The 28,000-nt window shown below is 38.1% G+C and overlaps 2 protein-coding genes across 2 annotated transcripts; one reads left to right on the top strand and one right to left on the bottom strand.

Moving 5' to 3' along the window:
- The first annotated feature begins 7 nt into the window (after nt 1-7).
- LOC134667651 (uncharacterized) lies at nt 8-4,607 on the top strand. The gene is made up of 4 exons (XM_063525073.1): nt 8-477; nt 582-701; nt 798-1,140; nt 4,529-4,607. Exons 1-4 carry the CDS (start codon nt 342-344, stop codon nt 4,605-4,607), a joined length of 678 nt encoding a protein of 225 aa, XP_063381143.1. The 5' UTR covers nt 8-341.
- Nucleotides 4,595-27,999, bottom strand: LOC134667395 (H(+)/Cl(-) exchange transporter 7). Its single transcript, XM_063524798.1, has 15 exons — nt 27,667-27,999; nt 27,406-27,510; nt 24,522-24,720; nt 19,395-19,501; nt 18,313-18,456; nt 17,647-17,824; nt 16,465-16,614; nt 11,659-11,800; nt 10,639-10,777; nt 9,957-10,220; nt 9,299-9,478; nt 8,444-8,653; nt 7,412-7,594; nt 6,695-6,856; nt 4,595-5,743 (listed from the first exon to the last, which is right to left on the bottom strand). Exons 1-15 carry the CDS (start codon nt 27,796-27,798, stop codon nt 5,642-5,644), a joined length of 2,397 nt encoding a protein of 798 aa, XP_063380868.1. The 5' UTR covers nt 27,799-27,999; the 3' UTR covers nt 4,595-5,641.
- Between the last annotated feature and the right edge of the window lies 1 nt (nt 28,000).

Here is a 28,000-nt window from a genome sequence, read left to right as displayed (position 1 = left end):
GAGTCTGACCAGCGAGTCGCTGCACAAGCATTTTTACAGAATTCTTCATATGGCAACAATTTTATCTGTCAAAAGTGTCAAACAACTGTCAAAATGTTGACAGCTTCTGTTACCAAACAATATTGATATTTGTGTCACATTTATGTGAGTTTTTATTTGCAAACATATGTTTGACCAGCGAGTCGCTGCACAAGCGTTTTTAGAGAATTCTATATATGGCAATAATTTTAGCTGTCAAAAGTGTCAAAAATATTGTCAAACGAGTTTACACATAACCTAGATTCTCAAATTCTCATGTTAGTTCATTCGTTACGGAAGTTTATAGTTTATATCGTATTATAATGGCTAAACCGATTAGAAGCAGTGTGAGGAGCATGTTATTTACGATAATCTGTAACTATAATCAAGTTCGACACGACGAAAATGAGAGATTACTAGAAAAGAAGCGAATATTGGACGAAATCATTCAGGCGACCGGTAAGTCATTATCAAACAATGTTGATGCTTCTTGTACCAAATTTAATTTACGAGATAGGAACATTTGTTTGTATTACTAAACTTATGATTTATTTATATTACAGCGGGCGTAGATGACGAAAATGTTAGAGAAACTATTCAAAAGCTAGCAAGCGAACTGAAGAATGTTATTGATAATAACGCATCAGAATCAAGTTATTTAGAGAAAGTGTCTACTATGACAGGTAATATAAATAATCTATATTTTCACATCTAGGTTTATTAATATTTTAGTGTTCTTTTGTTAAAATTCCTATTGTTAAAACTGTTTTTTTTTTCAGGTGCAAGCATTCGTACACTACGCACAATTAAAAAAGAGGGTTCTATTAACCAAGGCCAATGGAATACGCCAGGGAAAAAACGACCCCGGCCACCAACTGTGTCAAATTTAGACAATTTTGATGTGTCAGCCATCCGTAATAAAATTAATGAGTTTTATTGCGTCAAAAAGCAGGTACCTACTCTAAGAGCCTTACATGCGGATTTGAAAGAATCTATAGGATTCTCAGGATGTTGTGAAACACTGAGGAAAATACTACACGAGAACGGGTTTGAGTTTAAAAAAAATAAAGAAGAGCGCTCCATCCTCATGGAAAAGTTTGAAATATCTGGGTGGAGGCAAAGGTTTCTTAGAGCTATACATAAAAAACGGGAAGAAGGAAAAAATATTGTGTATCTTGATGAGACATATGTCCATCAAAATTACAGACCAAAGAAGTCATGGCAAGGGCCTTCAACTTCCGGTTTAGTTGAAAAAATTTCCTCGGGTAAGCGGCATATTATAGTGCATGCTGGATCAGAGCAAGGATTTGTGCCCAATGCTTTGCTTGTTTTTAGCACAAAATCCAAAGCAGCTGACTATCATGATGACATGAACAGTTCTAATTTTTTAAAGTGGCTACGAGAAATGTTAATCCCAAATTTGACTGAGCCCAGTGTAATTGTTATGGACAATGCCAGTTACCATGTAACACAAATAAATAAGCCTCCAACCATGCACAGCTTAAAGGCTGATATTCAAAAATGGCTAAGGGAAAATAATATCCCATATGAAGAGTGTTTCAAAAAGGAGGAATTGATGTGCCTCGTTGAGGAAAATAAAATTGGTCCCATATATGCAGCAGAGGAGTTATTGAAGCAGCATGGGCATGAGGTCCTTAAATTGCCTCCATACCATTGCGATCTAAACGCTATTGAGTTGATATGGAGCCTCACAAAGCGAAAAATAGCCAGCAGAAATGTGGGGCTACCGGGTTCAGATACGGAAAACTTGATCCGAGAATGTTTTGCAATGATTACCCCGGAAGATTGGAAAAAAAGTACAGACCATGTAATAAATGTGGAACGAAAATACAAGTCTAAGGACAACATTACAGACACTGAACTAGCTCCATTCATAATAGAAGTTCGGGAAAGTGACAATGACAGTGATAGTTCTCTGTCAGGAATTGAATTTCTTGAATCCGATTTCGATTATGATTCTTAAATAAATAGGCACCTTCTTTATAAACTAACAATATTAAAAGTAGATTGAAACTAAATTGTGTTTTCTTTCACCTACCTTCAGTTCAGCTCCATTATACAATATGTGACTTTTTATTATTACTAACTTTATAAGTACAACGGGAAGCATAAATATTTCCCTTGTGAAGGTTTACTTTAATAGCACAAGGGAAATATTTATGCTTAATAAATAATCGCCTGTAATTAACCCGAGTTCAAAACTTCAAAATAAAACACAAATAAAGTAATTTTTAATCCTATCAAAAATATAAATGTCATATGAGAACCAAGTTCAATATTATGACATATGCCTTGGTTGTTGACTTCAACGACCAAAGAAATGAGATTTAAAGGGTGCCGTTTAATGGTCAGTCCTGAAATTTATTTGTAACAACAAAGTATCATTTTCTATAACTTAGGAATCTTAGGATAATATAATAACTTACTTTTTGTACAGTTGAAGTAAAGATATTTATGTTTACTACATATTTTTGTAATGATTGACTGATTAGTCTACTAACAATTCGTTCCTTCGTTTTTTAGTATCTCTGATAATAATGATAACTATTCAATCATATTTTTAATTTTTAAGTGGGCTAAATTAGAAGCCAGGGGTTATAATTGCATTGCAACGATATCCTCAGTCTGTTTACTGTATTAAATTTACAGTCTGCTACGTTGCAGACTTCAGTCAGTCACTAATCAAAACAAAAATTAATTACGTATGAATTACCAAGTATCAAATTACTTTTTTTGCACTATGCTTCGTGTTACCAGTTAAAGATTTTTTGAATTTGCCGCTTTTTTTTTGTGCAGCCACTCGCTGGTCAAACATAGGTGTTCCGCAATAATTGAATTATATTATTATATTATTATATTATAATATATTCATTATCCTTTAGCATTTCAATTATGTTTATGTTTAACGAAGATATTGAAGCTTCAATTAATTGCTATTTCGTTCCGCTGTGTAGCGTTTATCGATATATAACATGATTAAAATCGACTTTTCACATCCCTAAAAGAGCACACATATACGCTTTTACGCACACATACACAGCCAGGGCGCATCAAGAAAAGCAACACTTGATTTGAAGTCCACCTTGTCAACAGTATGGTTGTCCTTTTTTGACAAACGACATTTTAAAAGAGCGAGGAGAGAGAAATGATACTAGTTGCTGCGTCGTGAAAGAGAACAGAAAACGTTGGGCCCTTGATTTACGATAAAATATAAGTTGTAAAATATGAGCGTGTAAAAACATATATGGAACAGACTGCATTTTTCGACTCGAGTATACGTTCCGAAGTAGTTAAACCATAGCAACAGTCGAAATTTAGCTTTTCATACGATTTTAAACGTTACAAAGGCAATATAATTTATTCATAACAGGTTAGAAAATAGTATTTTCATATAATTAAAGCTAATTAATTTAACCTTAATCCTCTACTTTTAATTTGAAACCATTTAAAAACGCTGCTATTTAATCACTGGATACGTTACAGAACGATCACAGCTAATCGCCAGCTGGCTGTCACTGTCAAATTTAATTTGATTTCATACGAGCGACTGAGCGAAATATTTTGTTCGCATCTTCATTTGATACGGAATATTTAATACAGTTTTCAACTGGTAATTTGTCATTGAATTGTAAATCGCTGACGACCGTCACTATGGATGAATATGTTAACTACATATTATTGATTTTGGTTATATTGCCAGTCATCCTATTCATTCATTTGTGGTCAGGAATTGGTTGGGAGCTGTTTGTTAACAACTGAAGAAATAATTCAGGGCTTTAGTGTTACTTTATGATGTCGAAGTTCATGCGGGATGTCTCAAGCTACGACTAATTTTTATTATTTATTAAGAAGTGACTACTACTTGTTAAGTAAATTCTTATGAAGTGCCAACATGTTATTCAGGAAAATAAAAATTATAAAACAATATAAATATTTTTATTCATAAGACAATAAAATTTTCTTAAAAATTATTATCACATTGACATACATATGTAATGCAGATGTAAACAATAATAGTTATTATAAAATAAGCAATAAATATTTTATACATAAATAAATACTTATGGAAATATTCCAATGCAACTGTATTTAAACTCTAGCACAGCATTCATTCAATGGTTAATTATATAATATTACAATATATGATGATAAAAAGTTTACATGATTGCCAATTGAGCCCCTTAGAATTCAAATATACTTACACAATTGATATTCATATATTATTTCTTTTATTTAACTATATTAGGTATACTTAGACTTTCAATGCCACCCTTCTTAAGTTATATTATATTAGTTTGCTAAACATAACAAGCGTACCACATAAATGCTATTTTAAATTCTGTGGCTAATGTGGCTTGCAACAAATATGGGACTAAGCTTATAAAAGATAAAATTTCTTGAATACTTTATGTGTAGTGTTGCTCCCAGATGCTAGTTAGTATTCATACACAAACAAATGTTTTATAATTAAATCTAACCTCTTGTGTAGGAAAGACTTACAAGGAGTTTCAAGTATACACACAGACTTTCAAGTTACCTCCCTGCACAGACGAGATCCTCCAGACTGAGCATAGTAGCACTACCCTCTCTGCCATGCATATGGTAGTTTTACTCCATCTTCGAGTTGAAAGTGTCTTTGTGTGACGTCTGTGCCTTTGAACAGACTGATCACGGCACGGGATCTCGCTCACTTCGTCCCCCGCACCCATTATTGGCAGCATCGGTTTCATGAAATAATTGCTCTAAACTCGGTCTAGAGGATTCCTAGTCTATGCCTTCCTGTCAAGCTTATAAACGAATTTACAAGTATGAGAGAGAGGCTATACATTGAATGTGGTTTTTGCAGTAGGCGGAGTAGGCCCTCAGTTTCCAACTTTAACTTGGCAATCACTTCAAAATAAGTATGTAATTAAATTATTAATAAGGAATACTATATTGAGCCTCTAATTTTCTTAGAAGTACTGAATGTACTGATTAGGTATATATTGTTCCAAATAGGGACCCTGTCTTTTTGGTGGTTGTTAAGATAATCAATTATCACTGGACATTGGGCATAACAATGTGACATTTAATTGATCAAGTTGTTCAAATTTTTATATATGTATATAAGTTATGGGAGTAATGAATTAGAATGACTACTTCTAGTAATATCAAACTTGGATACCTAACAGTGGCAGGGCATCACATCCAACAATCATACTTTCTCTTTAAAAGAGGTATGACAATGTTATTATAAAATAGTTAAATCGATTGGAATCAAGTTCCTGTGCCTCACTACTGAAAGACGAGAAAATGATAGAGTGAGAACAAGAAAAGTTTGCAATAATTTTTATAGCACACAGTGCAACTGGTGCAAGTGTTATTTTAAACATCAAACTTCTATGAAATTATGACATATAAATAACACTTGCACTGCATATGCTATCAAAATCGTTGCAGACTTGGTCTAACTCTAATTTACTTGACTTGATTATTATGACGGTATCGGCCTGTCAGTTGTTCGGAACTGTCAAAATTTTGTTCTAACTGACAGGCCGATACCGTCCGGCGGACTGTTAATCAGTGGGCCCCTTTAATTTCAACACAATTTTTGCCTACATAATTAAATTTCACTGGAGAGTACTAACTCCTCCATTCCCATGCTGAAATGATGCCTCCAGACGCGGTACCGAGCAATGTCTTTGCGAGTCACCATCCCCACCACCTGATAAAAAAAGACAATAGTGCACCGTTCGTTTGTTGTCCAAAACATTTTTTTTTATATTGCCAGCAAGCAAATCAACTAGGGCCAGAAGTAGTAAAATAGCTGAAAGATGGTCTTTCTATGTGTAATAATTGTGGTATAATTACGAGCATAAAAAAAGACTTGGAATATATTTAGAAACAGTTTGCGAGCCTTGGGGCCCACAGATTGCCAGCTCGCCGGACGATATCAGCCTGTCAGTTGTTCGGAGCTGACAAATTGAAGGGATGTTTACAAAAACAACATAACTGACTACACTGGTTGACACCTGAAACGATTGACAATGTTCTTAAAAAACTGTCAACCGCTCTAAGCAGCTATGTTGTTTTTGTAAACACGCCTTCAATTTTGCGTTAACTGACAGGCTGATATCGTTCGGCGAACTGTTAATCAGTGGGCCCCTTTAGTTCTACCGTTGACGATCAGGGAGTAGCGATCGACTATTTTCTGGCGGCTGTCGTGGCTTTCATGTATAGGCACTTTGGATGCCGACTTTCGGAAAATGCCCAGGTTAACTAACTAACCCCTCAACTCTCATCACTTCTAAGGTTCCTGGTTTTTCATGTTTTCTTTTATATTTTAGACGCGTGTGCGATATTGCGACTGGGAGTTGAGGGGTTACTTAGGGCGGTATTGCAGCTGTCCAATTTCTTTGACCAAAGTGTATTTTGTCTCACATTATGCTTAATGAGAGAGTGAGATGGAATACCACCCTTAAAAAAATTTGAAAATCTTTATGGCTCCTCTACACGATGGGCCAACGCCGGCTACTCCAAGGGACGCAGCCATGCGGTAGTAATGAGATAGCAATATCACTTGCTTCCTCTAACGCATAAATGCGTCCCTTGAAGTGGCTGGCGTTGGCCCAGCATGTAGAGGAGCCATTAAACAAGCTTATGATTCAGCTCTCACCTCGTTGACGTCATTGACTATAGGCAGGTGGCGCAGGCCCAGGGCTCGGAACAGCCGGAAGAGCCGGGGCAGCGACGCGCGAGTAGGCAGCGTGTACGGGGACGGATTCATGAATGGCCGTAGGTCTATCGTGCAGGTTTTTTCCCAGTCTGATATCTCCAACTGCGTAAATAGTTTTTTTGGTGAGATTCTTTCTAGGGGCTGTCGCCTCTAATACACTCGGAAGTTTCTTTCAACTCTATTCGTCTGAACAAAGAGTTATAAATAGTAATAGTATATTTTCACGGAAACCTACGAACTGAGGTTGACTGAAGTAGCATGACAAATACGAACGTTTCCGAGAAAATACGAAGGAAAACAATTACGCACTACATCTGTAGAAGAGTTATTAAGTGTAGGGAAAAAGTATTGGCTCGAATTTGACAGAGAAATGTTGTTGGCTCCTTATATAATGCGGTAACTCGGCAGTTAACGTTGGACAATTCAAGTACCTAATTACCACAAAAAATATGACGCGGCGAAGGGAGTGTTTTGAATCGACACGAGTTTCGAATTACCTATTTGCACGTGCATCGTGTATCGTAAAACGTTTTACAGTACGTATCGCCCTTTAAACTTTTGATTTGACATACGCACGGAAAATGCTCTTATCCTCACTAGTGCGGGAAAGTACTACCATATGTTCTGTAAACATATTAAACACAAGGTTGCCCTTACATCGTTGATGGACGGGTACCGCGGGTACTCCTTCCGAAACATGTTCATGTCGACATTGAAGCTGGCCCACGTGGTGTTGGCGTTCTCGTGTTCGTTCTCGTTGTAGATCTTGTTCTGAAGGAGCACGATCAGCTGCGAGCGCAGTATTAGGCCTCGGAGACGCTTGTATGTGTGCACTTCTTGCTGCAATTAAAGTTGTGTCACATAATAAATAATAGTGCTAGGTACAGAAGACTCACTCTCTAACAAAACGCGTCTGTTACGATCAGGACAAGCGCCACGCGCGGCCTATGGCTAGCCACCAAAATTGGTGTGGAGCGGATGTACTTGTCGCTACTTGTTGCGACGCGACGAAATCGCGGAGAAAGCCACGCCTGGTTGTGTGAGAAGACATTATACATATACAACTATATACATTTGCTAGATTTCAAAGATTCTGACTCCTATGTTCTTGTTTATGTTTAATTATTATTCACCATATGTTTATCTTTACTAAGAGAAGAACAGTACCTCTTAACACAGGTAATGAAGTACTTAAAAAGAGGTACCAATCACTATAGACGAGCGTAAAGACGAGATGCGACATCACTTCTGAGGCGTATATGTTGAAATGTAGACGATTGGAGTAAAAAGTTAGGACTCGAACCATATCACAGGCGCTTACGTCATCAGCCAGAGGCGGGTCAACGACCGGGAAACCGTTGTAGGACACCAGTTTGAGCAGCTCCACCACGTGACCGACGTTCTCGATGGTGCGGAGCGTGAAGACGGGGTGCGACATCACTTCTGAAGCGAACACGTGGATGATTGGAATAAAAAAGCACTCAAACCATATCACAGGCACTTACGTCATCAGCCAGAGGCGGGTCAACGACCGGGAAACCGTTGTAGGACACCAGTTTGAGCAGCTCCACCACGTGACCGACGTTCTCGATGGTGCGGAGCGTGAAGACGGGGTGCGACATCACTTCTGAAGCGAACACGTGGATGATTGGAATAAAAAAGCACTCAAACCATATCACAGGCACTTACGTCATCAGCCAGAGGCGGGTCAACGACCGGGAAACCGTTGTAGGACACCAGTTTGAGTAGCTCGACCACGTGACCGACGTTCTCGATGGTGCGGAGCGTGAAGACGGGATGCGACATCACTTCTGAGGCGTACACGTTGTGGGCGAGCGGCGGCGGCTCCCATGGGAGTAATGGGACGCCCGCTAGCTGGATGTGGATGTCATATATTCCCTGTGGATGCGAAAGAAACATGATCGTTTTTGAGAGGTTTCATTGCTGATTCATTTTGCACAATGAGGGTTCTTAATTTTATTTAATGTTTTATTTCGAAAACAAGTTCCGACATTCGCTGCGATATAATAATTGAGGATTGAAGATGTTTCCACAAATATCCTTATGACCTTAGTTTGATCTTTCTCGTGGGCTGAATGTAATGTCATCGCATAATAAAAGTTATCGAACCATAGTAAATAAATCCGTCACTCACTCGTGGGGATGTAAAGTATGTACCTTATGTACTTATGTATTTTTTTAGTTCAATGTGACGCCAAAAAACGGTAGCAGATAGTGAAGGGCAGAGGTTGTAGAAACATATTAAAATAACTGTTCTACATAATGCTAAAGTAAGAATTCGTCAGGTAGTAAGATTTATCCCATCACGATGATCATCATATCTTTGCAGAGATATAGATGGTATCCATTCTGTCCTGTGATCTCTACTCTCTATATAATGGTCGTTACAGAGGTCTCCGACTTACTTAGCGATAGAGTTGGATGTCCAATAGCTGATATACGCGCCCCGTGGTCTCTATGACGATGACCGAGCGATATTATGGTCACAGTGACCCTGCGGAATAGTTCCTTTGTTACACTCACCTCATTAAAGAAGTCTCCAACCCATTTAGCGACGACCAGTGTGATAATGATCGGCAGTGCGTTGGATATCTGCCCTGTGGTCTCGATGATAATAACCGTCAGTGATATGGTCATACGGACCACCCCGCCGAGCTGAGCCGCCGCGCCGACTAGGGCGTACTTCCCCGGGTTTATTATCGTCTGCGAATAATTAATAATTTTATTAAAATGTTAAAGCAGAGAATTGTTTCATTGATATAAGCCAATTGAGCCGACGCGACGCGTTAAGTCATACTTAACGGCCAACCATAATATTAGAGCCCTCGAGTTTCTAATAACACTAACAATCCCTATAAGAGAACCTTACATTTTCCGGAACCATGAACTGTATCAAGATGGCCAGCAGGCGGCCCAAGGCATCGCATGAACATGAACACTATGAACAGGCCACTAGACAAGACATCGTTAGGCCTAACGTCCACGCAGACAACAGTAACTACATAAACAGGTAAAAAAGGGTTGTAGCCGATACTACTTACATTATCGGGCGCCACGAACTTTGTCAAAATGGCCAGCAGGCGGCACATCAAGCTCGGCATGGGCAGACCACTATCTTTACGCCGAACGTCACACCCACAGCAGGAAGTACATAAACACGAGGGTTGTAGCCGATACTCACATTCTTAGGCGCCATGAGCTGTATCAAGATAGCCAGCAGGCGGCCCCAAGCCGCACCACAGAGCAGGTTCGGAATGAACAGACCACTCGACACCGCTAGCCCGAACGTCCACGCGGACAGTAGGAAGTAGCATGACACGAACACTAGTATGGACCACGGGTTGTATGAGCCGATGGGGTTGTGCAGGAACGAGCGCACGGAGGCTTCGGGCGTTTGGAACCAGACCGCGGCGAGCGCGTTGTATTCGCCGTCGGCACAGTACAGCTGAAACAAAGTAGTTGGTTTAACTGGCTGTAACTATTATTCATATTTCAAAGCACTGAATAAAGACTTAACAAGTCATCACTATGGGATGTAAGCGTTGGCTAATCAGATTTGTAACAAGTGACCTCCATTTTGAACTATTTAGTTACTGGTCCGGTAGCATTTAATGTCGTTATCTTAAACTTGCCCGGTCGACTAACGTCACGTATCACATTTTGTTATATTGTCCACAGGTCCCTTTATGCTGCACAATATAAGAGCAATATCTTTAGTGACTTTTAGAGGCACTTTTGAGGGGATTTCCTTTAGCCGACGACAGTCGTTGACCGTGTATACCATGACCGTCGTGCTTGCAATGACTTGTATATAGTCCCGCCGTTATATACCTTATGCTACTCAAAATAAGAGCGATGGTTACCTGTAATGGCACTTTAGTAGGGTCTTCGCCTAGAGGACGGCAGTCGTTGAGCGCGTACATCATGAGGAAGCCGACGGTCGCGCTCGCAGCCGCAACTAGACACGCTTCCACTACTCGTAGCCACGGCGCTGTTATGTACCTTGAGACATTCCATTATAAACCTTATTAGTGTGCGAGTAAGGTTGTGAATGTTAAATAACAAATAAAAGGCTGGGTGTCTTATAGGAGACTCGAAGAAGGCGGTCCGAAAGGGAGCATTAAACTCAAGGACTTACACAGGTTACAATAATGACTCATTGTCACCTTGACATATTGTCAAATACCGCTATCCTGTAATCCAACCGAGATGCAAATCTGTATTTTGACTTCTCTTTAGGCCATTCATTTTGGTCGTAGAACTCATAGACCGCGGTCGGAGTAGGTTAGGTTAGAGTCTAACCTAACCTACTCTAACCGTTAGACCAGCGGTCGGCAACAAGCGGCCCGCGAGCCCCCATGGCTATTTTGTATGTAATATTGTCAAACAACAATGTCTGATAAAGTCACACATATTGACAAAAGTGCGGCCCGCGTCTACTTCCTTAACTACTATGTGGCCCTTGGCTGCTAAAAGGTTGCCGACCGCTGGGTTAAATCATAGATGGGAACGTTTCATTCCCATTTGTCCCAGCCGAGGACACAAGGGAACCGTTAAATTCCCATTAGTCCCCGCCGGGCACAGATGGGAATGGATCGTTACCATGCCGAAAAAACGCACGGAAGTTCATGATGATCGTTACCTACCACAGACAAGACATCCTCCAGACTGAGCATGGTAGCTCTACCCCCTCTGCTAAAATATACGGTAGTTATACTCCATTTTCGAGTTGAAAGTGTCTTTGTGTGACGTCCGTGTCTTTGAACGTACCAATCACGGCACGGGACTCGCTCACTCATTCATCATCATTTTTGGCAGTATCGGTTTCATTAAATAATTGCTCTAAACTCCGGCTAGAGGATATTCTAGTCTATGTTACCTACCTAATTCGGAAGACGGAGAGTTTGTAGTTGATGTGATTCCATAGGGCGCCGAGGCAGCCCCCCACGGCGCCGAAGAACATGAACACGGGCAACTCGTAGAATTGGAACGGGAACGGCTCCATTTTGCCCAAATTCAGGAGGCCTAGGACAAAAAATTACCGAGTTCAAATATGCGGCCACGCCAGACCTTGATTGTAAAACCATTTAGAGCAGCCGTCGGCAACAAGCAGCCCGCGAACCTCTCACTTGCGGCCCGCGAGCCTCGCTGACTATTTTGTATGTAATATTGACAAACGACAATGTCTGATAAAGTCACAAATATTAACAAAGTGCGGCCCGCGTCAACTTCGTTAACTAGTATGTGGCCCTTGGCAGCTAAAAGGTTGCCGACCGCTGATTTAGAGTTTAAGCTAATTTAAATGTTTAGACGACCGGCCTGGCCCAGTGGGCAGTAACCCTGCCTGTGAAGCCGATGGTCCTGGGTTCGAATCCCGGTAAGGGCATTTATTTGTGTGATTAACAGAGATATTTGTTCCTAAGTCATGGGTGTTTTCTATGTATTTAAGTATTTATAAATATATTATATGTATATATCGTTGTCTAAGTAGCCACAACACAAGCCTTATTGAGCTTACCGTGGGACTAAAAATATTTATTTTTTAATGTGTGCCATAACTTAAGAGCCCTTATTCCTTAGAGCGTTCGCCGATTTTGCGAAATAACACTCGATAGATGGCGCTGGCGCTTGATACGCGAGCGCCGGCAAAGCTATGCGCGTTTCAACGCAGACGAGAATAATATTGATACTTTTCAATTTAATTTGCAAGTAAATTTATTTTAACGTTATATTGGCACTCTTTTATAAGCATGATAGTAGTGAATAGAGTGTATGTGTTGAGAAAATATATAACCAACGACGAATAAATAATAATGATTGTTTACCTATGTCATGGAATTATTGCGACAAGTTCATCCATGAAGTCAAGGAACTATTCAAGTCAGTTCACCAAGGAAGTTGAATAATTAAATGTTTGAAAGATAATATTATACTAAATTATAGTATATATACATACGGTGTTGCTTATTTCGTCGAAATTGAAATTTTCTATGTCTCAACCCCTTAAATTGTTCTCTTTCACTAAAAAACAAATGTGTATTTTTTTCAGAATTTTCAATTATGTTTTAGGGGTCGCTACCGAATTTTGAAAATTTGCACCCTCCATACAAGATTATTTTTTTTAGTGTTTTTTCTTGTTTTTTTTTTATATGAATCAACGGGTCAGGATCAGGGTGTATTAATGTGCAGTTTAACATAAAATAATACCACTATTTTTTTATAGCTTATTATGCGTGTTTTAGGCGTTCTAAATATTCATTCAGCAGTGCGCACTCCTAAAATAGGAATAAAAATTAAAATATATTGACTATACCTAGTATTGAATTACATGTAAATAGCTTCCATATACTTTGACTCACTGTCTCACTAATTAAAAACTAAAAATTAAAAAAAAATCATAATGTATGAAGGATTCAAATTTTCTAAATTCAGTAGCGACCCCTAAAACGAAATAAAAAATTCTAATTGTTTTTTAGTGAAAGAGAACAATTTAAGGGGGTGAGACATAGAAAATTTTAATTTCGACGAAATAAGCAACACCCTAATATATACCTGTATGCATATACAGGGTACCCAAATATAAGGGCATTCCCGTTGCCAGGGAGCTTTAGTGATTATATTGAGCAACTTTTAGTATGGGACCTACACCGAAATCGCAAAAAAAAAATTACTGTTTCATAGATTTTGGCTAGTCCATTTTCTATGGGAGGGTACATTTTTTAGCAACCATTTTCTTGCTAGCAACGGAAAAGCACTTATTTTTTGGCCACCCTGTATAAAAACAATAAATTTGAGAGTACTAACAATGTAACAACTCTCTGCCACCCAGATTTTTGATGTAAATTTTTAGGGGGCGGAGGGGGCGGGGGGGGGGGGGGGGGGCGGGGCTCACAACTTGATCTTGATATCTGTATCATTTAAGCCACTAGGCCAAGTTTAGTATCATTTTCGTATAAATCGGGGGTGCCGAATTCATTGTCATTATCATCATCATCATCAGGTGTCACCATTCCGAAGTAAAAACACATAAAATATGAAGAAAAAAAATACTTTTTTTAATTCCTCTTCACACTTAAACTGCTGAACCAATTTAGTTAAACCCACATTATAGACGGGTCTAACGCGGGTATGTGAGTTAATATGTGTTCAAAACGCGAAAGTTTAAAATATTCAATTTAGTTCATATTTGGTAGGTAGTAGGTACAGAGATAGTTTGAGTCCCGGGGAATAACATAGCAAACTTTTAATCTCAAAAATTATCCCTTAAGGATGTGAAAAGGGAGGAAGCAAATGAAGCTTTATTTGTAAGTATATAAAATAAAATAATATTAATAATCTATCAACCGCATCTAGATCGATAGTACTCGTCAAGGCAAATCTATTGAGCCCAAATACGATGGAGTTATGATGAGTAGATTCGGAGTTCTGGTGACCAACTCCTGACTCCATCATGAGAACCTGGGCTTCATCTAGATCGATGGTGCTTGTCGGGGCAAATCTATTGATCCCAAACACGATGGAGTTATGATGAGTAGATTAGGACTTCTGGCGACCAACTCCTAACTCCATCTCATTAATGGAGTCAGGAGTTGGTCACCAGAAGGGGCTCGTGACTCTGGACATCATCTAGATAGATGGTGCTCGTCAGGGCAAATCTAATGAGCCCAAACACCATGGAGTTATAATGAGTAGATGAGGATTTCTGGTGACCAACTCCTGACTCCATCATGAGAACCTGGACTTCATCTAGATCAATGGTGCTCGTCGGGGCAAATCTATTGAGCCCAAACACGATGGACTTATGATGAGTAGATTAGGACTTCTGGTGACCATCTCATCATGGAGTCAGGAGTTGGTCACCAGAAGGGTCTCATGACCCTGGACCTCATCTAAACAGATGATGCTCGTCAGGGCAAATCTAATGAACCCAAACACGATGGAGTGATAATAAGTAGATTAGGAGTTCTGGTGACCAACTCCTGAGTCCATCATGAGAACCTGGACCTCATCTAGATCCGTGGTGTTCGTCAAGGCAAATCCATGGAGCCCAAACACGATGGAGTTAAGATGAGTAGATTAGGAGTTCGGTGGCCAATTCCTGACTCCATCAAGAGAACCTGGACATCATCCAGGTCGTCCGGGTATAATTAAAATGCAAACCCTAACCAGAATTCAAGTAACACTGAAAATCTATCACATAAGCGGGAGTCGGTTGTTAAAATTTAATATGGTGTGAAAAATGTACTCTCCCTTGGATCAAGATTTTCTAATCATAGTATACAACAGTTCTCGGAACTCGCTCAATGTTTACGAAGCAATGAGCGCCTGACGATCGAGCGCAGGTCCGTTCCCTAAGCGCGCTCGGCGGAGAATGAGCGCGCGGCGTCGCTGCAGCGTGATTTATAGGTCTTTTAAAAAAATATATATTTACGGCAAGGTAGGTCCTATAGTTATGATTTTTTTTTAATGACTAAACATAAAGTTACAGTTTGTTAAAAGATTTTTTTTGTGGCAAAATATAAGTCCAATTAGCGATAAAAAAATGTAATGTAACCCTGTTTTCACCAAAAAAATGAAGAAAACTCGGAAGGTATTTTATCATGTTTTTTAAATGAAAGTTCGATTTTCAAGCATGTAAGCCCCTCGTATAATATATGATGAGTTGAATTGTAATCATTCATATACCAAATGATTCTTGTTTACTGCAAAATTGAGAGCCGAAACGACCCTTCTCACAGCAAATTTTGAAAAAGACTTCTAAGAAAACTCATTTATTTTAGGTTCAAAAAGAGAAAATGAAAATTAGAACGTTTGCAGCCCCTAGTTTAAGAAATGATTATTTAAGTACGTTATCAGTTTTTGAATAAATACTAATAGTTACGTCGTAATCTTGAATGAAAAAGGAAGCATTTTGCAAAATACGCTCGTCTGTAGGAGTAAGGACTCTTAATCCCGACTATCCCGAGTTATCAAACTGGAATTAGGACAAAAAAAACCGGGCAAGTGCGAGTCGGACTCGCGCACGAAGGGTTCCGTACCATAATGCAAAAAAAAAAGCAAAAAAAAAACGGTCACCCATCCAAGTACTGACCACTCCCGACGTTGCTTAACTTTGGTCAAAAATCACGTTTGTTGTATGGGAGCCCCATTTAAATCTTTATTTTATTCTGTTTTTAGTATTTGTTGTTATAGCGGCAACAGAAATACATCATCTGTGAAAATTTCAACTGTCTAGCTATCACGGTTCGTGAGATACAGCCTGGTGACAGACGGACGGACGGACGGACAGCGAAGTCTTAGTAATAGGGTCCCGTTTTACCCTTTGGGTACGGAACCCTAATTAAAGCTTAAAGTTCAAAATGCACAATGTTTGCTATAAACTATGAACTTATAACACTAGCAGAATAAGAGTAAGAAGTTTGACAGTTCTCTATTTTTTTATGTTTATGCAGTACACATTAAAAACCAAAACCAACCTGGTGCGTACGCGTAAACCGCGTAAACGTGCATGTAATACGCGTGCGCGAAAATGTTAGTCGTGCACGCACACGTCACGCAAGCGGTATGCCGTATCTCATAAGTATCTGTATATTACAACGCACATGTGCAAGTGAACGTCTACGCACACGCACCAGGTGTGCACAGGCCTTAAGGAGAGACTTTTAAGACAGATATATATTGTTAGGTACCTGGATAACTAAGTTCCCCCGCACGCCCATGGTACGCAGAAAGCGCGCAATTCAACGTGAAAGTGGAGACCACGGTGCCGAAGAATGTCCGCCATGTCAGCGCCTGGTTCCAGAAACTTGTGCCTTCTTCTAATGAAAACAGCACTCCACCTGCAAACCACACAAGTTAGGCCGTACCCACAGACAAAACATCCTCCAAACTGAGCATAGTCGCGCTACCCCCTCTGCCACGCATACGGTAATTTTACTCCATGTACGAGTCGAGTGTCTTTGTGTGACGTCCGTGTCTTTGAACGGACCAATCACGGCTAGGGACTTCGCTCACTTCGTTCCGCGCACCCCCGCATTTTTGGCATCATCGGTTGCATGAAATAATTGCTCTAAACTCGGTCTAGAGGATTCCTAGTCTATGGCTGTACCCGACTGCATCAGAAGGAGGGTAATGTTTTTGTCCAATTTTGTTCGTGACTCGCATCGCCTTTAGTTGTATTTAGTAAGACGGTATATATAAATAAAAAATATTATTCATTTTATCCTGTATACAGTTAATTAACAAATCAGAATTATTACCATTTTAAATCCACTTCCATTGAAGTTTACATGAAATACGGTTTAATGTTAATGATGATGATTTTGATTCTTGGAGACATACATTTTACTGGAATTGTATTATATTATAAGGTTATCACACCTAGATACTGTAACCATTATTGCAAAAAAAAATTGAGAAACTGTTCCAAGGGGCATAGACTACCATACTACACGCCTTTGACATTGACGAGGTAATAAACAAAAACGGCCAAGTGCGAGTCGGACTCGCTATTTTCTTAAATAACTTCTAACCTATATAATTTAAAATTATAAAAAATATAGATTTGAAATTCCCAAAATGAGCTCTTTCATTTGACATATAACACGATATAGTTTGGAAAACTTTATTTCTTAATTTTCTCATTTACCCCCCAAAAGTGGCCCCCATGTTTAAACTTAATTGATTTACGTTACATATTCAACTTTGGGTCACTAATTTACATAATATGTGTACCAAATTTCAACTTAATTGGTCCAGTAGTTTCCGAGAAAATACGCTGTGACAGAAGGACAGACAGACAGACAGAAGCACAATTGATCCTACAATGATTCCGTTTTTTCCTTTTGAGGTATGGAACCCTAAAAACTTACCGATGGGAGCTCCGAAGGCCGCCGAAACGCCGGCCGCGGCGCCGCCCGACACGAAATCACGCTTTTCATGATCTTCTCGAAAATAGTGGAAGATCTTGAAGTCCTTGTTGAAGGTCGTGCTCTTGCCTTGCGAAATGCCAGCCGCTACCACCGCGCCACTGTGAATCATCGGACCTTCCTGAGACATTAGAAAATAAACTTTAATCCAGTGTCCATAAGATTGGTTTTTCAAGTTCGATAATATGCAGTGCTGTGACGCATCGGATCTCCACGGAACATATAATAATAATAATTATACCTGCTATCAATTATCAAACGTAATATAATATAGCTCATGTAGTAGACCCAAATCGTTGATGTACCTAGTTTAGGAACTTAAATGGCACTGGGCTGGTCACGTCTGCCTAATGCCGAATGAGTTGTGGGGCAAATCAGTACGGAGTGGGAACCCGAAAACTCGAATCTGCATGGCAGACCCCGACGGAGATGGCGGGATGAACTGGACTCCATCTTAAACGAGTGGCCAGATGCAGCACTGGATAGAGATCAGTGGAGAAATTGGGGGAGGCCTTTGCTCAGCAGTGGGACACGACAAGCTCCAAATAATATTAATAGTAGGAATAGTAAAAGAGAGCTTTATACAAAACGAATTAAGGTATATTTTACCTTGCCTCCAGCGAGACCTCCGACCACAGCAGTGATCACGCCGATGGTTTTCACGAACAGCGTTTTGATGCGGACGACTCTCGGCACTTTCACTCCGTTCAAGTAACACTTTACTTGTGGTATACCGCTGCCGGCTGCTACTGGCTAGAACAAGGGACATTCGAAGGTAAAACGCCCAAGCATTGTTTTAGAGCCAACCCACACTAGCGTCTCACTAGGCTGCTGCTCGACGTGTGGGATGGCCTTAAAGCTCTGTTTTCCTAGATAGCGGTGCCACCATGTAGCGGCCGTGTCCATGTCGGCGGCCGATCGTAAGATCAGGCAGATTGTAATGTTCCTGTGTAATGTTTTGACGATAGTGACATTAAATCAATATATAGGTAGGATAGGTTCGTTAGGTTGCTTTAGATGCCCGAAGGGCAAACTGCCCAGAAATAGGAGCCCCGCGTAGCTGGTCTCCGTCGACTCAGGGAACGGGTCAAAGATTTTCACGTTTTACGATATGCCTAGGAATTTCACGATATGCCTGATCTTACGATCGGCCGCCGACATCCATACAAAATAATACGGCTAAATATGGATGGACTAGTATTTTGTATGGAGACAGCCGCTGTATAACGGCACCGCTATCCTAGGAAACCATAGTTTTAGAATCGAGTATTTAAACTTTTTCTGGTATATGTTGATTTCAGAAAAGCTGGCGTGGATTTTATATGAGAATTTTGACCGTTCATTGGGTTCAGTGGGTACCGTCTCGCGGCAGCTATTTGAATCTATACTGGAGTATCGAAATACTTACATTTTACCATCGATTTGAATAAAAGTACAAATACATTGATATACTACAAGATAAATTAACAAATCCAAATTATACTACCACGGTAATTTCCTTTAATCGGACGGCGTATTATGGGTGGCTTTATCCACGTGATAAAATAACTGTCACTTTTTAACACTGCAGGATAAAAAGTGACGGACACAGTTTTATCACGCTGTCACGTAGACAAGAACGACCATCATATATATAGGACAAAGTAATTGAAATATTAATGATAAACATAAAGTAATTTAGAGAGATTTACCTCAACGTACGCGACGAGCACAGAACCTATGAAAACTATGCAAATGTTTGACAACACCCATAGCAAGTACGGGACATACATTCTGTGTGGCAAGTGGGCGTCCACAGCTGAAGTATAAAAGTTAAGGATATCATTTTCGGCATTATCGGAAGATATTTAAGAAATATTGACATATTTTTGGATTCATTAATAAACATCCGTCGAATCAAGGTATCTTCGGCCTGATTAAAATTTAAACTTAATATATAAATTGTTGATATATGAATTGTTGTTCGCACCAATCCGTTACTCCAAGATACAAAATTAACAGTAGGCCTAGCACAGAGGAGGGACGTGATAGTATCTCGCCCACGAGATAGACTACGCGTTTTTTCTAACTGCATTAATTAAACTGCAAAACGTAATTCAAGACCAAAAAAAGTAAGACAATGTTGCCACTGCAATAAATAATTTGTTTGTAAAATTGTAAATTCCTTTTGACAATAATCACGCTAAGTTAATTTATTCATCAGTAATTTTACTCCTACTATTTAAAAAAAGTACTTTTATTTACTTATTTGTACATAAATACAAGACGCACTAGTAAAAAAGTGGCAACATTTCTTACTTTTTTTGGTCTTGAATTACGTTTTGCAGTATAGAGGGACGGGTAGTCAATCTCGCGGGCGAGATACTGTCGCGAGTGTCGCGCTCTTCCTGTGCTAGGCCTACTGATTTATATCTCATTGGAGGGTACCGGCAACAAAACAGGTATTAAGAGGGCGTCGAGGAGGGTAAATTTTCAGATTCTGTCAAATTACCCCATTTCACACACAAACGCAGCTCACACACACTACCTCAATTTACTGGGACAGGTCAGTGACCCCTAATGTTTTTTTAAAGGTGCTGTTTCGAGTTTAGTGTTAACTACGGACCTTCTTTGAGGAATTTAAACTGTCAAAGCTTTCCTTTGTGAGAAGACAGAGAAAAATCACTTTTTATATATAGCTTTCCTTGTTTGTTCATGTCATGTCATAGGTATTATGTGACGTATTAGGTAATTAATTATTTTCGTTGTTGACTTTTATTTGTATTAAGATAGGTACAAACGGCGATGCTCTTAACTGTCCATCGGTGGACCTTATGCCTTTTGTAATAAGGTTTACGAACTGTCAGTTAACAGTGTGGTCATGGGCGATGGTATGCGGTTTGTAAACATAGTCCGAATTTACCTACTCGAAAAAAGTGGACTATATCTAAAATGATCCCCTCATTAGTTATAGGGCTTGTAATATTTTTTTACAACTAAAGACGCTTATTATATTTCACTTATAACTTAATTGATAATAAGGCTTTAAAAACCTCTAATAAAATTCAGGTACTACATATGTACTACATTTATACTTTTGTAAGTCAGTAAGTGATGCTTATCGGGAAATCAAAGAACTCATAATTACCTATATAAAAATAATTAAATTTACTATTTCATCTCACGTTCAATAAGGCCCGGGGCCGGGCCTTGTCACCCGCACAGACAGAGGGCCTTTTTAGCCCAAGTACAAGTTCAAGAATAACAGAGAATATAGTAAGTATAATTTAGTTTATTTATCTCAATTATACAATTTTCACACAGGTAAAATGTACATACATTTCAGCTTGTAGGTACTTATCATATAACGATCGTTTTTGTTATAAAAAAATATTTATTTATTACACTGTGCTAAACATGAGAACAATATGTTATAATCTAGTTCCTTTTTATCCTATTCAGTTCACATACATTGTTCGTGGGTAATAAGGCCTACAAAATTTCCCTTTAGGCCTTATTATCCTTTATCTGGAATTAATTACGCCTTAAATTTAAAATGGTATACAGGGTGGAAAGATAAGTCGGGCCCTGGAGGGAGCCTTAAATCCTTAAGCTGGCTCATTTTACTTAAAGGAGACATTCCTTTATTTTTAAAAAGAAACAAAACTGCATTAAAAGTATTTTTCTTTTTTTATTCAATTTGGCTTGTCAAACGAAATTTTAAGTACTAAATATTAGATTTTATGGATATTTTGTACGACAGACGAGTGACCTAATGTTTCTTGGAGAAATGTTATCATTAACATTAACTGTATCGACTAGTAGAATAAACTTGCGAGTTTTTATTTTTTGGAATTTTTAGTCGGTTCGAGTCCCGGGCGAGGCAAACGAGTTTTAGAAAATCTTTGAATGCAGTTTTGTTTCTTTTTAAAAATAAGGTATAATTAAGGTAATTTCCCTCCAGGGCCCGACTTATCTTTCCACCCTGTATAGTAAATTAAGGCCTAGATTCATTTGATTGTTGGCATTTTGTTTTATGGTCAGGTGAAGCATATAAGGCCCACCTTTATTTTAACTGAAATAGTTCTATTAATAATTAGGATATTATTAACAAATCAATTCAATATAGATTTCTCATTTGTTCATGTTTCTTCATATACCAAAATAGTTATATAAATATTCCAGCGCTTTTGAAAAATACACGTTTTATAAAAAAAACCGGGCAAGTGCGAGTCGGACTCGCGCACGAAGGGTTCCGTACCATAATGCAAAAAAAAAACAATAAAAAAGCAAAAAAGAAAAACGGTCACCCATCCAAGTACTGACCACTCCCGACGTTGCATAACTTTGGCATAAATTCACGTTTGTTGTATGGGAGCCCCATTTAAATCTTTATTTTATTCTGTTTTTAGTATTTGTTGTTATAGCGGCAACAGAAATATATCATCTGTGAAAATTTCAACTGTCTAGCTATCACGGTTCGTGAGATATAGCCTGGTGACAGACAGACGGACGGACGGACGGACGGACAGCGAAGTCTTAGTAATAGGGTCCCGTTTTACCCTTTGGGTACGGAACCCTAAAAACCATACCATGTTGGTTCGGAACCGGGCCTTGTTACTTGCACTGACAGTTGAACACTGACTTGAACAGAAGTTCAAGAATAACAGAAAATATTACCGGGCCTTATTAGCTTTTATCATGAATTAATTTCATCTTCAATTTAAAATGGTCTATAGTAAAATACGGCCTACATGAGTCATGGAAAAACAAATTGTATTTTATTTAGAAAGTACTTATATGTTGTTCTTAATCTTCAGTAAGCTGACTTCTAAGAGTATATCTATTATAATAATGTAGATTGACAGTTTACTTAGCAAATTGTACTTTTATACCTTTAGGTTTTATGTCGGAAGTATTTCAGCCAATTTGTACTGAAACAAGCATTTGAGCGTAATTAATGATGTTTACTGATTGTTAATCTTAAATATACCTATTATGTGTGGCACTTAAATTATTTTAGCGGACCGAGCGGATATGTATGTTTGTAGACCACTTATTTATTTAAATAATTAAATTGTAATTCATTCAAAAAAAGGTTATTAAATGAGGGATATAGATACCTCACCTACCTTATTACAAAGCATTACAAAAATGTCCAAAGGCCAAAGTCACGCTGATAAGACATAAGACCTCATAAATACCTATAAATAAACGTTCACTGAAAAAACTTTAAGGCATTTCTGATAAGTAATTATTTTTCGTTACTGAGTTATCGTTTTGAACCGAATATCAATGAAATAAAAGCACGTTGTTATTTGATAGATACATTTATATAAACATCGTCACATGAAACCAATATAGGTACTCGTAAACCATACCACTGCGATGGAAATATCGTTCTTTCAACTGATAATATAGCCACAAAAACACGCTGAGACTGCAGGTCGAGTCTTGGTTTCAATTTCTTGATGATATATCATTGAATTAACTTTCAAAGCACGTGATAGCTCTCAGAATAGCAACAAAACTGGTTGAAACTAAAAATTTTATTGCTGATATTATGTGAACAACATTGCTTCGTCTTCATAAATAAAATTTTAATAATTTATATTGTTTACGTTAAAATGTGAAGAAATTTGTTGATAAATTGTCTATCTAGTATATTGACATTATGTCATATATGTTTTTAAAATGACGTAATATGAATGCCAGCACAATGAAAATTTATTCCAATAAGATAAAACAAATCTTCAAACTTTTTTAATTTTTAGTGAATTAGGAAGAAACTAAGTACGCTGATTTGGTTGTGTTCGTATATATTTTAAATAATTTGTTATATTTTTAAAGTATTATGACTTATGAATAAAAACAAATCAAAATTTTAATGACTCTGGATCTCCGTGTGACATTATTCATTTACCCTATTTATTTTGAACACAGTTTTTCACTGGTATCATCATTCGTATACGGACATGAATTTCTGTCAATATATATGCCAAATTGAACTGTCAATTTGGAAAAACCATGTGCGCGTCCGCTTCCAACGGCCCACAGCGGGCATCTGAGGAGAAGGAGAATTTGACAGATATGGCGGATGTATGGAAATTTTACGAAAGTTTACGTTTATGATTGAATTTCTCTGTAGCCTTTAAGAGGAAAAATAGGAAAAGCCTGATTCGTTGTAGTCTAGTTATCTGGCTTTCGAAATCACTCGATTTTGTAGCATGAGCATCGATTTTTTTATACAAATTTTACTAAACGCTGACACTCGTTCATCACGTTTTAGGTACAACTTTGCATGAGTGTATTTATTATATTGTAAAAGATTTCAAATTTTCAAGGGTGATTCGTTGTAAACACACTCTTTGGGATAATAATGATATTTATTATAATTTTTTTTATCAAGCGATGTGGACGCTAGCGACTAAACGGTGACTGCCTTTTTCGCTGATTTTGCACGACGCAGTCTTAAGTTTACCCTACATTTTGTTGATATTTTCATTTTACCTAGTCATTAGCCGGGTCCACACCGAGCGTCTACACTGCATAGTCTAATAAAACATGGTCTTCTCTTCCCAGAGTGACACAAGCCTACGTCACAATAACATGGCCGCCATATATAGCGCTATCGCATATTATCATATAGCGCTGTCGCATGATGACGTAGGCTTGTGTCAGTCAGGTGACCTAGAAAAGACGGGAAGAGAGTACCAGGCGGAGTATATTATTATACCATGCTACACTGGCTGTTTTGTGACGAAATTGCCTCGCGCGTATGCTCGCTCTGTGTGGGTCCAGCTATTCATCCGTGGCCATCAATTATTATAAAAGGATACATTTCTTAAGCTCCCTATATTTAATCTCGGAGAATTCTTCTATACAAACATCGATGACAAACGCTATCAACGCCGTGATGATTCCTATGAGCAGGAAGATGAACCAGCGAGTGATGTCCTTCCATATGACGAAGGCGTAGCCCCGTTTCCGCTCCTCGTCGAGGAGGGGGTGGTTCTCGCAGGTGTCGTAGTCCAAGCTCTGAAATATATTACTGTTACGTGAGTGTTTCTTTTATTTTTTGTCTTTTTTATATATTGTGACCATTTTTGCCACTTTTGTGTTATTTCTGGTCAAGATCGCGAGCACTTTTCATTCTTCTGGGAGAAAAAAACTGTCCTAAAACTTCCATACATTTTTCAAGCTTTCCTTTTTCTTACCGCCATACGAAGTATATGAGGAAAATTCCTCTACATATTTCTGCCTGTGTGCAGTAACTAAATTAAGTTTGATATCATTTTCGTATAACTTAAACTATTAAGGAATATTTTTTTTACCTGTCAATAATAAAATGCATTTAACTGATTTTAATTATCGAAGTGATACCATATGTGTGCTCCGTGATCATAGTTTTGTACAGAGTGGACGGACATTTTTTTTAACGCATTAGCTTCCCTAACCCTTCAGAATCGTAGTTCAGAAGTTAGTGTCTTATATTTCTTATTAACATGTAAAAAAATTGTCTATGTGCTTTCTACTATAAACCTTGTATTTCAGTAGTTTCAGTACCAGTAGCAGCTGATTCAATAGCAAGATGCAAGCTGTTTTAAATACCTAAGTATTTGTTACTTTGTGGTATTCAAATGCCAATCACATAAAACATTTAAGTTATGTAAACGATTTTAGATCTTATCTCATTACAATAAGGTTTACAAATTATCACTTAAAATCTCAGATAATGACACAATTTGCATTACAATAAACCCATAATACACATGTGTAACATTATCTAAAGTATAATAACACTAGAATGTGAACTATGAGACTGGGTCAGTAGATAAAGATTTATCATACAGTATGACTTCACAAGTATTGAAATATGAGTAATAGTTAATACACATGTTTCCATAGTTTTTTAGGGTTCCGTTCCTCAAAAGGAAAAAACGTAACCCTTATAGGATCACTTGTGTGTCTGGCTGTCCGTCTGTTACAGGCTATTTTCTCTGAAACGACTAAACCAATTAAGTTGAGATTTGGTACACATATGTAAGTTTGTGACCCAAAGACAGATATATAACGTAAATAAATTAATTTTTCATATCTCATGCTCTGAAAGTGGGTCGTTGTTGTTCTAAAAGGTGCGCAGAAAGTGATACGTTTATGCTCTAGTGCAGAAAAGTGGTGTACTCCTCTGCGTCCCCGTCCCACGAACAAATGGGTGGAAACAAAATGGAAAAATAGTGTCTTTATTTCCTCGCCTGGAACAATTGGTAATTGTTTAATTTTACTAATCCCACGTTGATCCTTTTTTTATAAAAAATGATGTAAGTGAATTGTTAAAAACAAATTATTCTTGATTTCTTTCGTTGAATTCTATTTAATCGATTTCATAAGGCGGGAACCAAAAGGAATACACCAAAAAAAATTTTTTTTAAATCTTACACTTGCGTAAATGAGCAAAGGCAGAATCTTATACAGCCACAGTTAAACGTTTGTACGATATTAAATTGATTTTTAAAGTTATTTAGCACTATATTCATGAAATTAAAATAAAATAGAAGATAAAAATTACTTATACTATTAATTAAATTGTTATTTAATATTTAAAATACTTTTATTATGTTATTACGTGGCGCGGCGCACCAAGGTCGTGGTGCGGTCCGGTAGTCTGTTGCGGCTTTTAGAACGAAAAAGTATAAAATTAAAAAGTAAGAGGCAATCCCGCTGATTTTCATACTATAATGAACATATCATTTTAAAATTACTGCAGTTTGTTAAAAACTATGTTTTTTCGTAAATCTAAATGATTTTCGCTTGGGGTTATTAATCTTCACACATGTAAAGTCTCCGATTGCAAGTAAGTCCTAAGGAAAATAAATCATGGCCGTAGATCTATTAGGTACTTCCATTACTGATTTTGCGAAATTGCCTTGTCTTGTTTGGTTTCCTCGAATTCGATATGAAAAGTAGAGTGTTTAACTCGGGTGAAAGGCACCATTTCTGTCTCGGACTATTGGCGCTCTCACTACGTTCGAGCGCCAAACTACCTCGACAGAAATGGGTGCCTTTCAACCCTTGGTTAACAATCTACTATAACTTTTGGGGTGTAAATGGGACAACGGAAACTGACACCAGACAGTAAACTGACGCAATTACCCTATACATACAGGATGTATATCCCTGGTTTTTCCTACTATGATATGATGCTCAATATTTATGTATGAATCCTTCACCAGGTAATTCCCAAAAACCTGTTTCCTGCTTCATTACTAAATGTGCTGTACAAATGCCATCAGATATATCTAAGTGGCTAAGGTATTTACCAATATTGGAACAAAGCATTTATTATCAAGATGTTAAAGTTCATGTTCAGATGTTTTTGAGCACTTGGCTGCTCCGGTACATCTGTTTGATGGCTCCTCTACATGACGGGCCAACGCCGGCCACTCCAAGGGACGCATTTATGCGTTAGAGGGAGCAAGTGATATTGCTATCTCATTCTACTGCATGGCTGCATCCCTTGGAGTGGCCAGCATTGGCCCGTCGTGTAGAGGAGCCATGAGACTTTACTTACGGTGATAACTATATTTGGTATTCCATATTCAATTTATTAATGGATTAGGTTTCTAATTATGTGAGTGATTGTGTCAGATCAAAGATAAGCATTATAATATATCCACCCCCTTTTCAACAGCCTCTAAAAGTAAGAGAATGTAAGATGCTTACTTCAAATTTGGCAGAGAGTATATTTGTTGACCCAGGCTCAATCTTCTGCACTGTGTTTCTCCGCCTGACACCATGGCTGCCTTCAAATTCATCTTCTAGAGGGTCCTAAAATAATACAATATATAAATTTTAAAAATCTAGTGCAAAACTTTCCATTTGGTAACTTGATAAAATATTAGTATAATAGAAAACAATGAGTACTAAATAATATAATGTGTGTACTTTAATAAGTCAAATAATATGAGCAAATTAATTACTTACTTGATAATTAATAGATCTGTTCAACTGAGTATAATTGGAAGTGGAAGCTAAATCATCGTGGCTGACTAATTGTGCAGTCTCAGATGTTGTTTCACTTCTGTTATCCCCAGGTCCTTGTGAGGACGTACTCATTTTATTAATATTTATCAACAAAGTTCACAAGCACTTCTTCTAAATATCCACGGCACGTTAATCATGACATTTAGACTGCCACAAAACAACTGTGTGATTTTACACTTAGTACACCATCGCTATTCTGTAAATAAATAGTTTTAACATTAAATTATATTTGAAATAGGTACGTGCTATAATTATTAGGACACAATATGAACCA

Source organism: Cydia fagiglandana, chromosome 9 (assembly GCF_963556715.1).
Source record: "Cydia fagiglandana chromosome 9, ilCydFagi1.1, whole genome shotgun sequence".
Lineage (NCBI taxonomy): Eukaryota > Metazoa > Arthropoda > Insecta > Lepidoptera > Tortricidae > Cydia > Cydia fagiglandana.
The sequence above is the reverse complement of the archived record's forward strand: the minus strand, read 5'-3'. Positions and strand labels throughout refer to the sequence as shown.

Coding starts and splice junctions, on each gene's coding strand:
- LOC134667651 (XM_063525073.1), top strand. CDS start 342: ATGGCTAAACCGATTAGAAGCAGTGTGAGGAGCATGTTATTTACGATA. Junction 478..581: donor CGAAATCATTCAGGCGACCG/GTAAGTCATTAT, acceptor TTTATATTACAG/CGGGCGTAGATGACGAAAAT. Junction 1,141..4,528: donor ATATCTGGGTGGAGGCAAAG/GTTTCTTAGAGC, acceptor CCTCTTGTGTAG/GAAAGACTTACAAGGAGTTT.
- LOC134667395 (XM_063524798.1), bottom strand. CDS start 27,798: ATGAGTACGTCCTCACAAGGACCTGGGGATAACAGAAGTGAAACAACA. Junction 17,825..18,312: donor GAGGTCTCGCTGGAGGCAAG/GTAAAATATACC, acceptor CTAATGTCTCAG/GAAGGTCCGATGATTCACAG. Junction 16,615..17,646: donor GGCCTTCGGAGCTCCCATCG/GTAAGTTTTTAG, acceptor TGTGGTTTGCAG/GTGGAGTGCTGTTTTCATTA.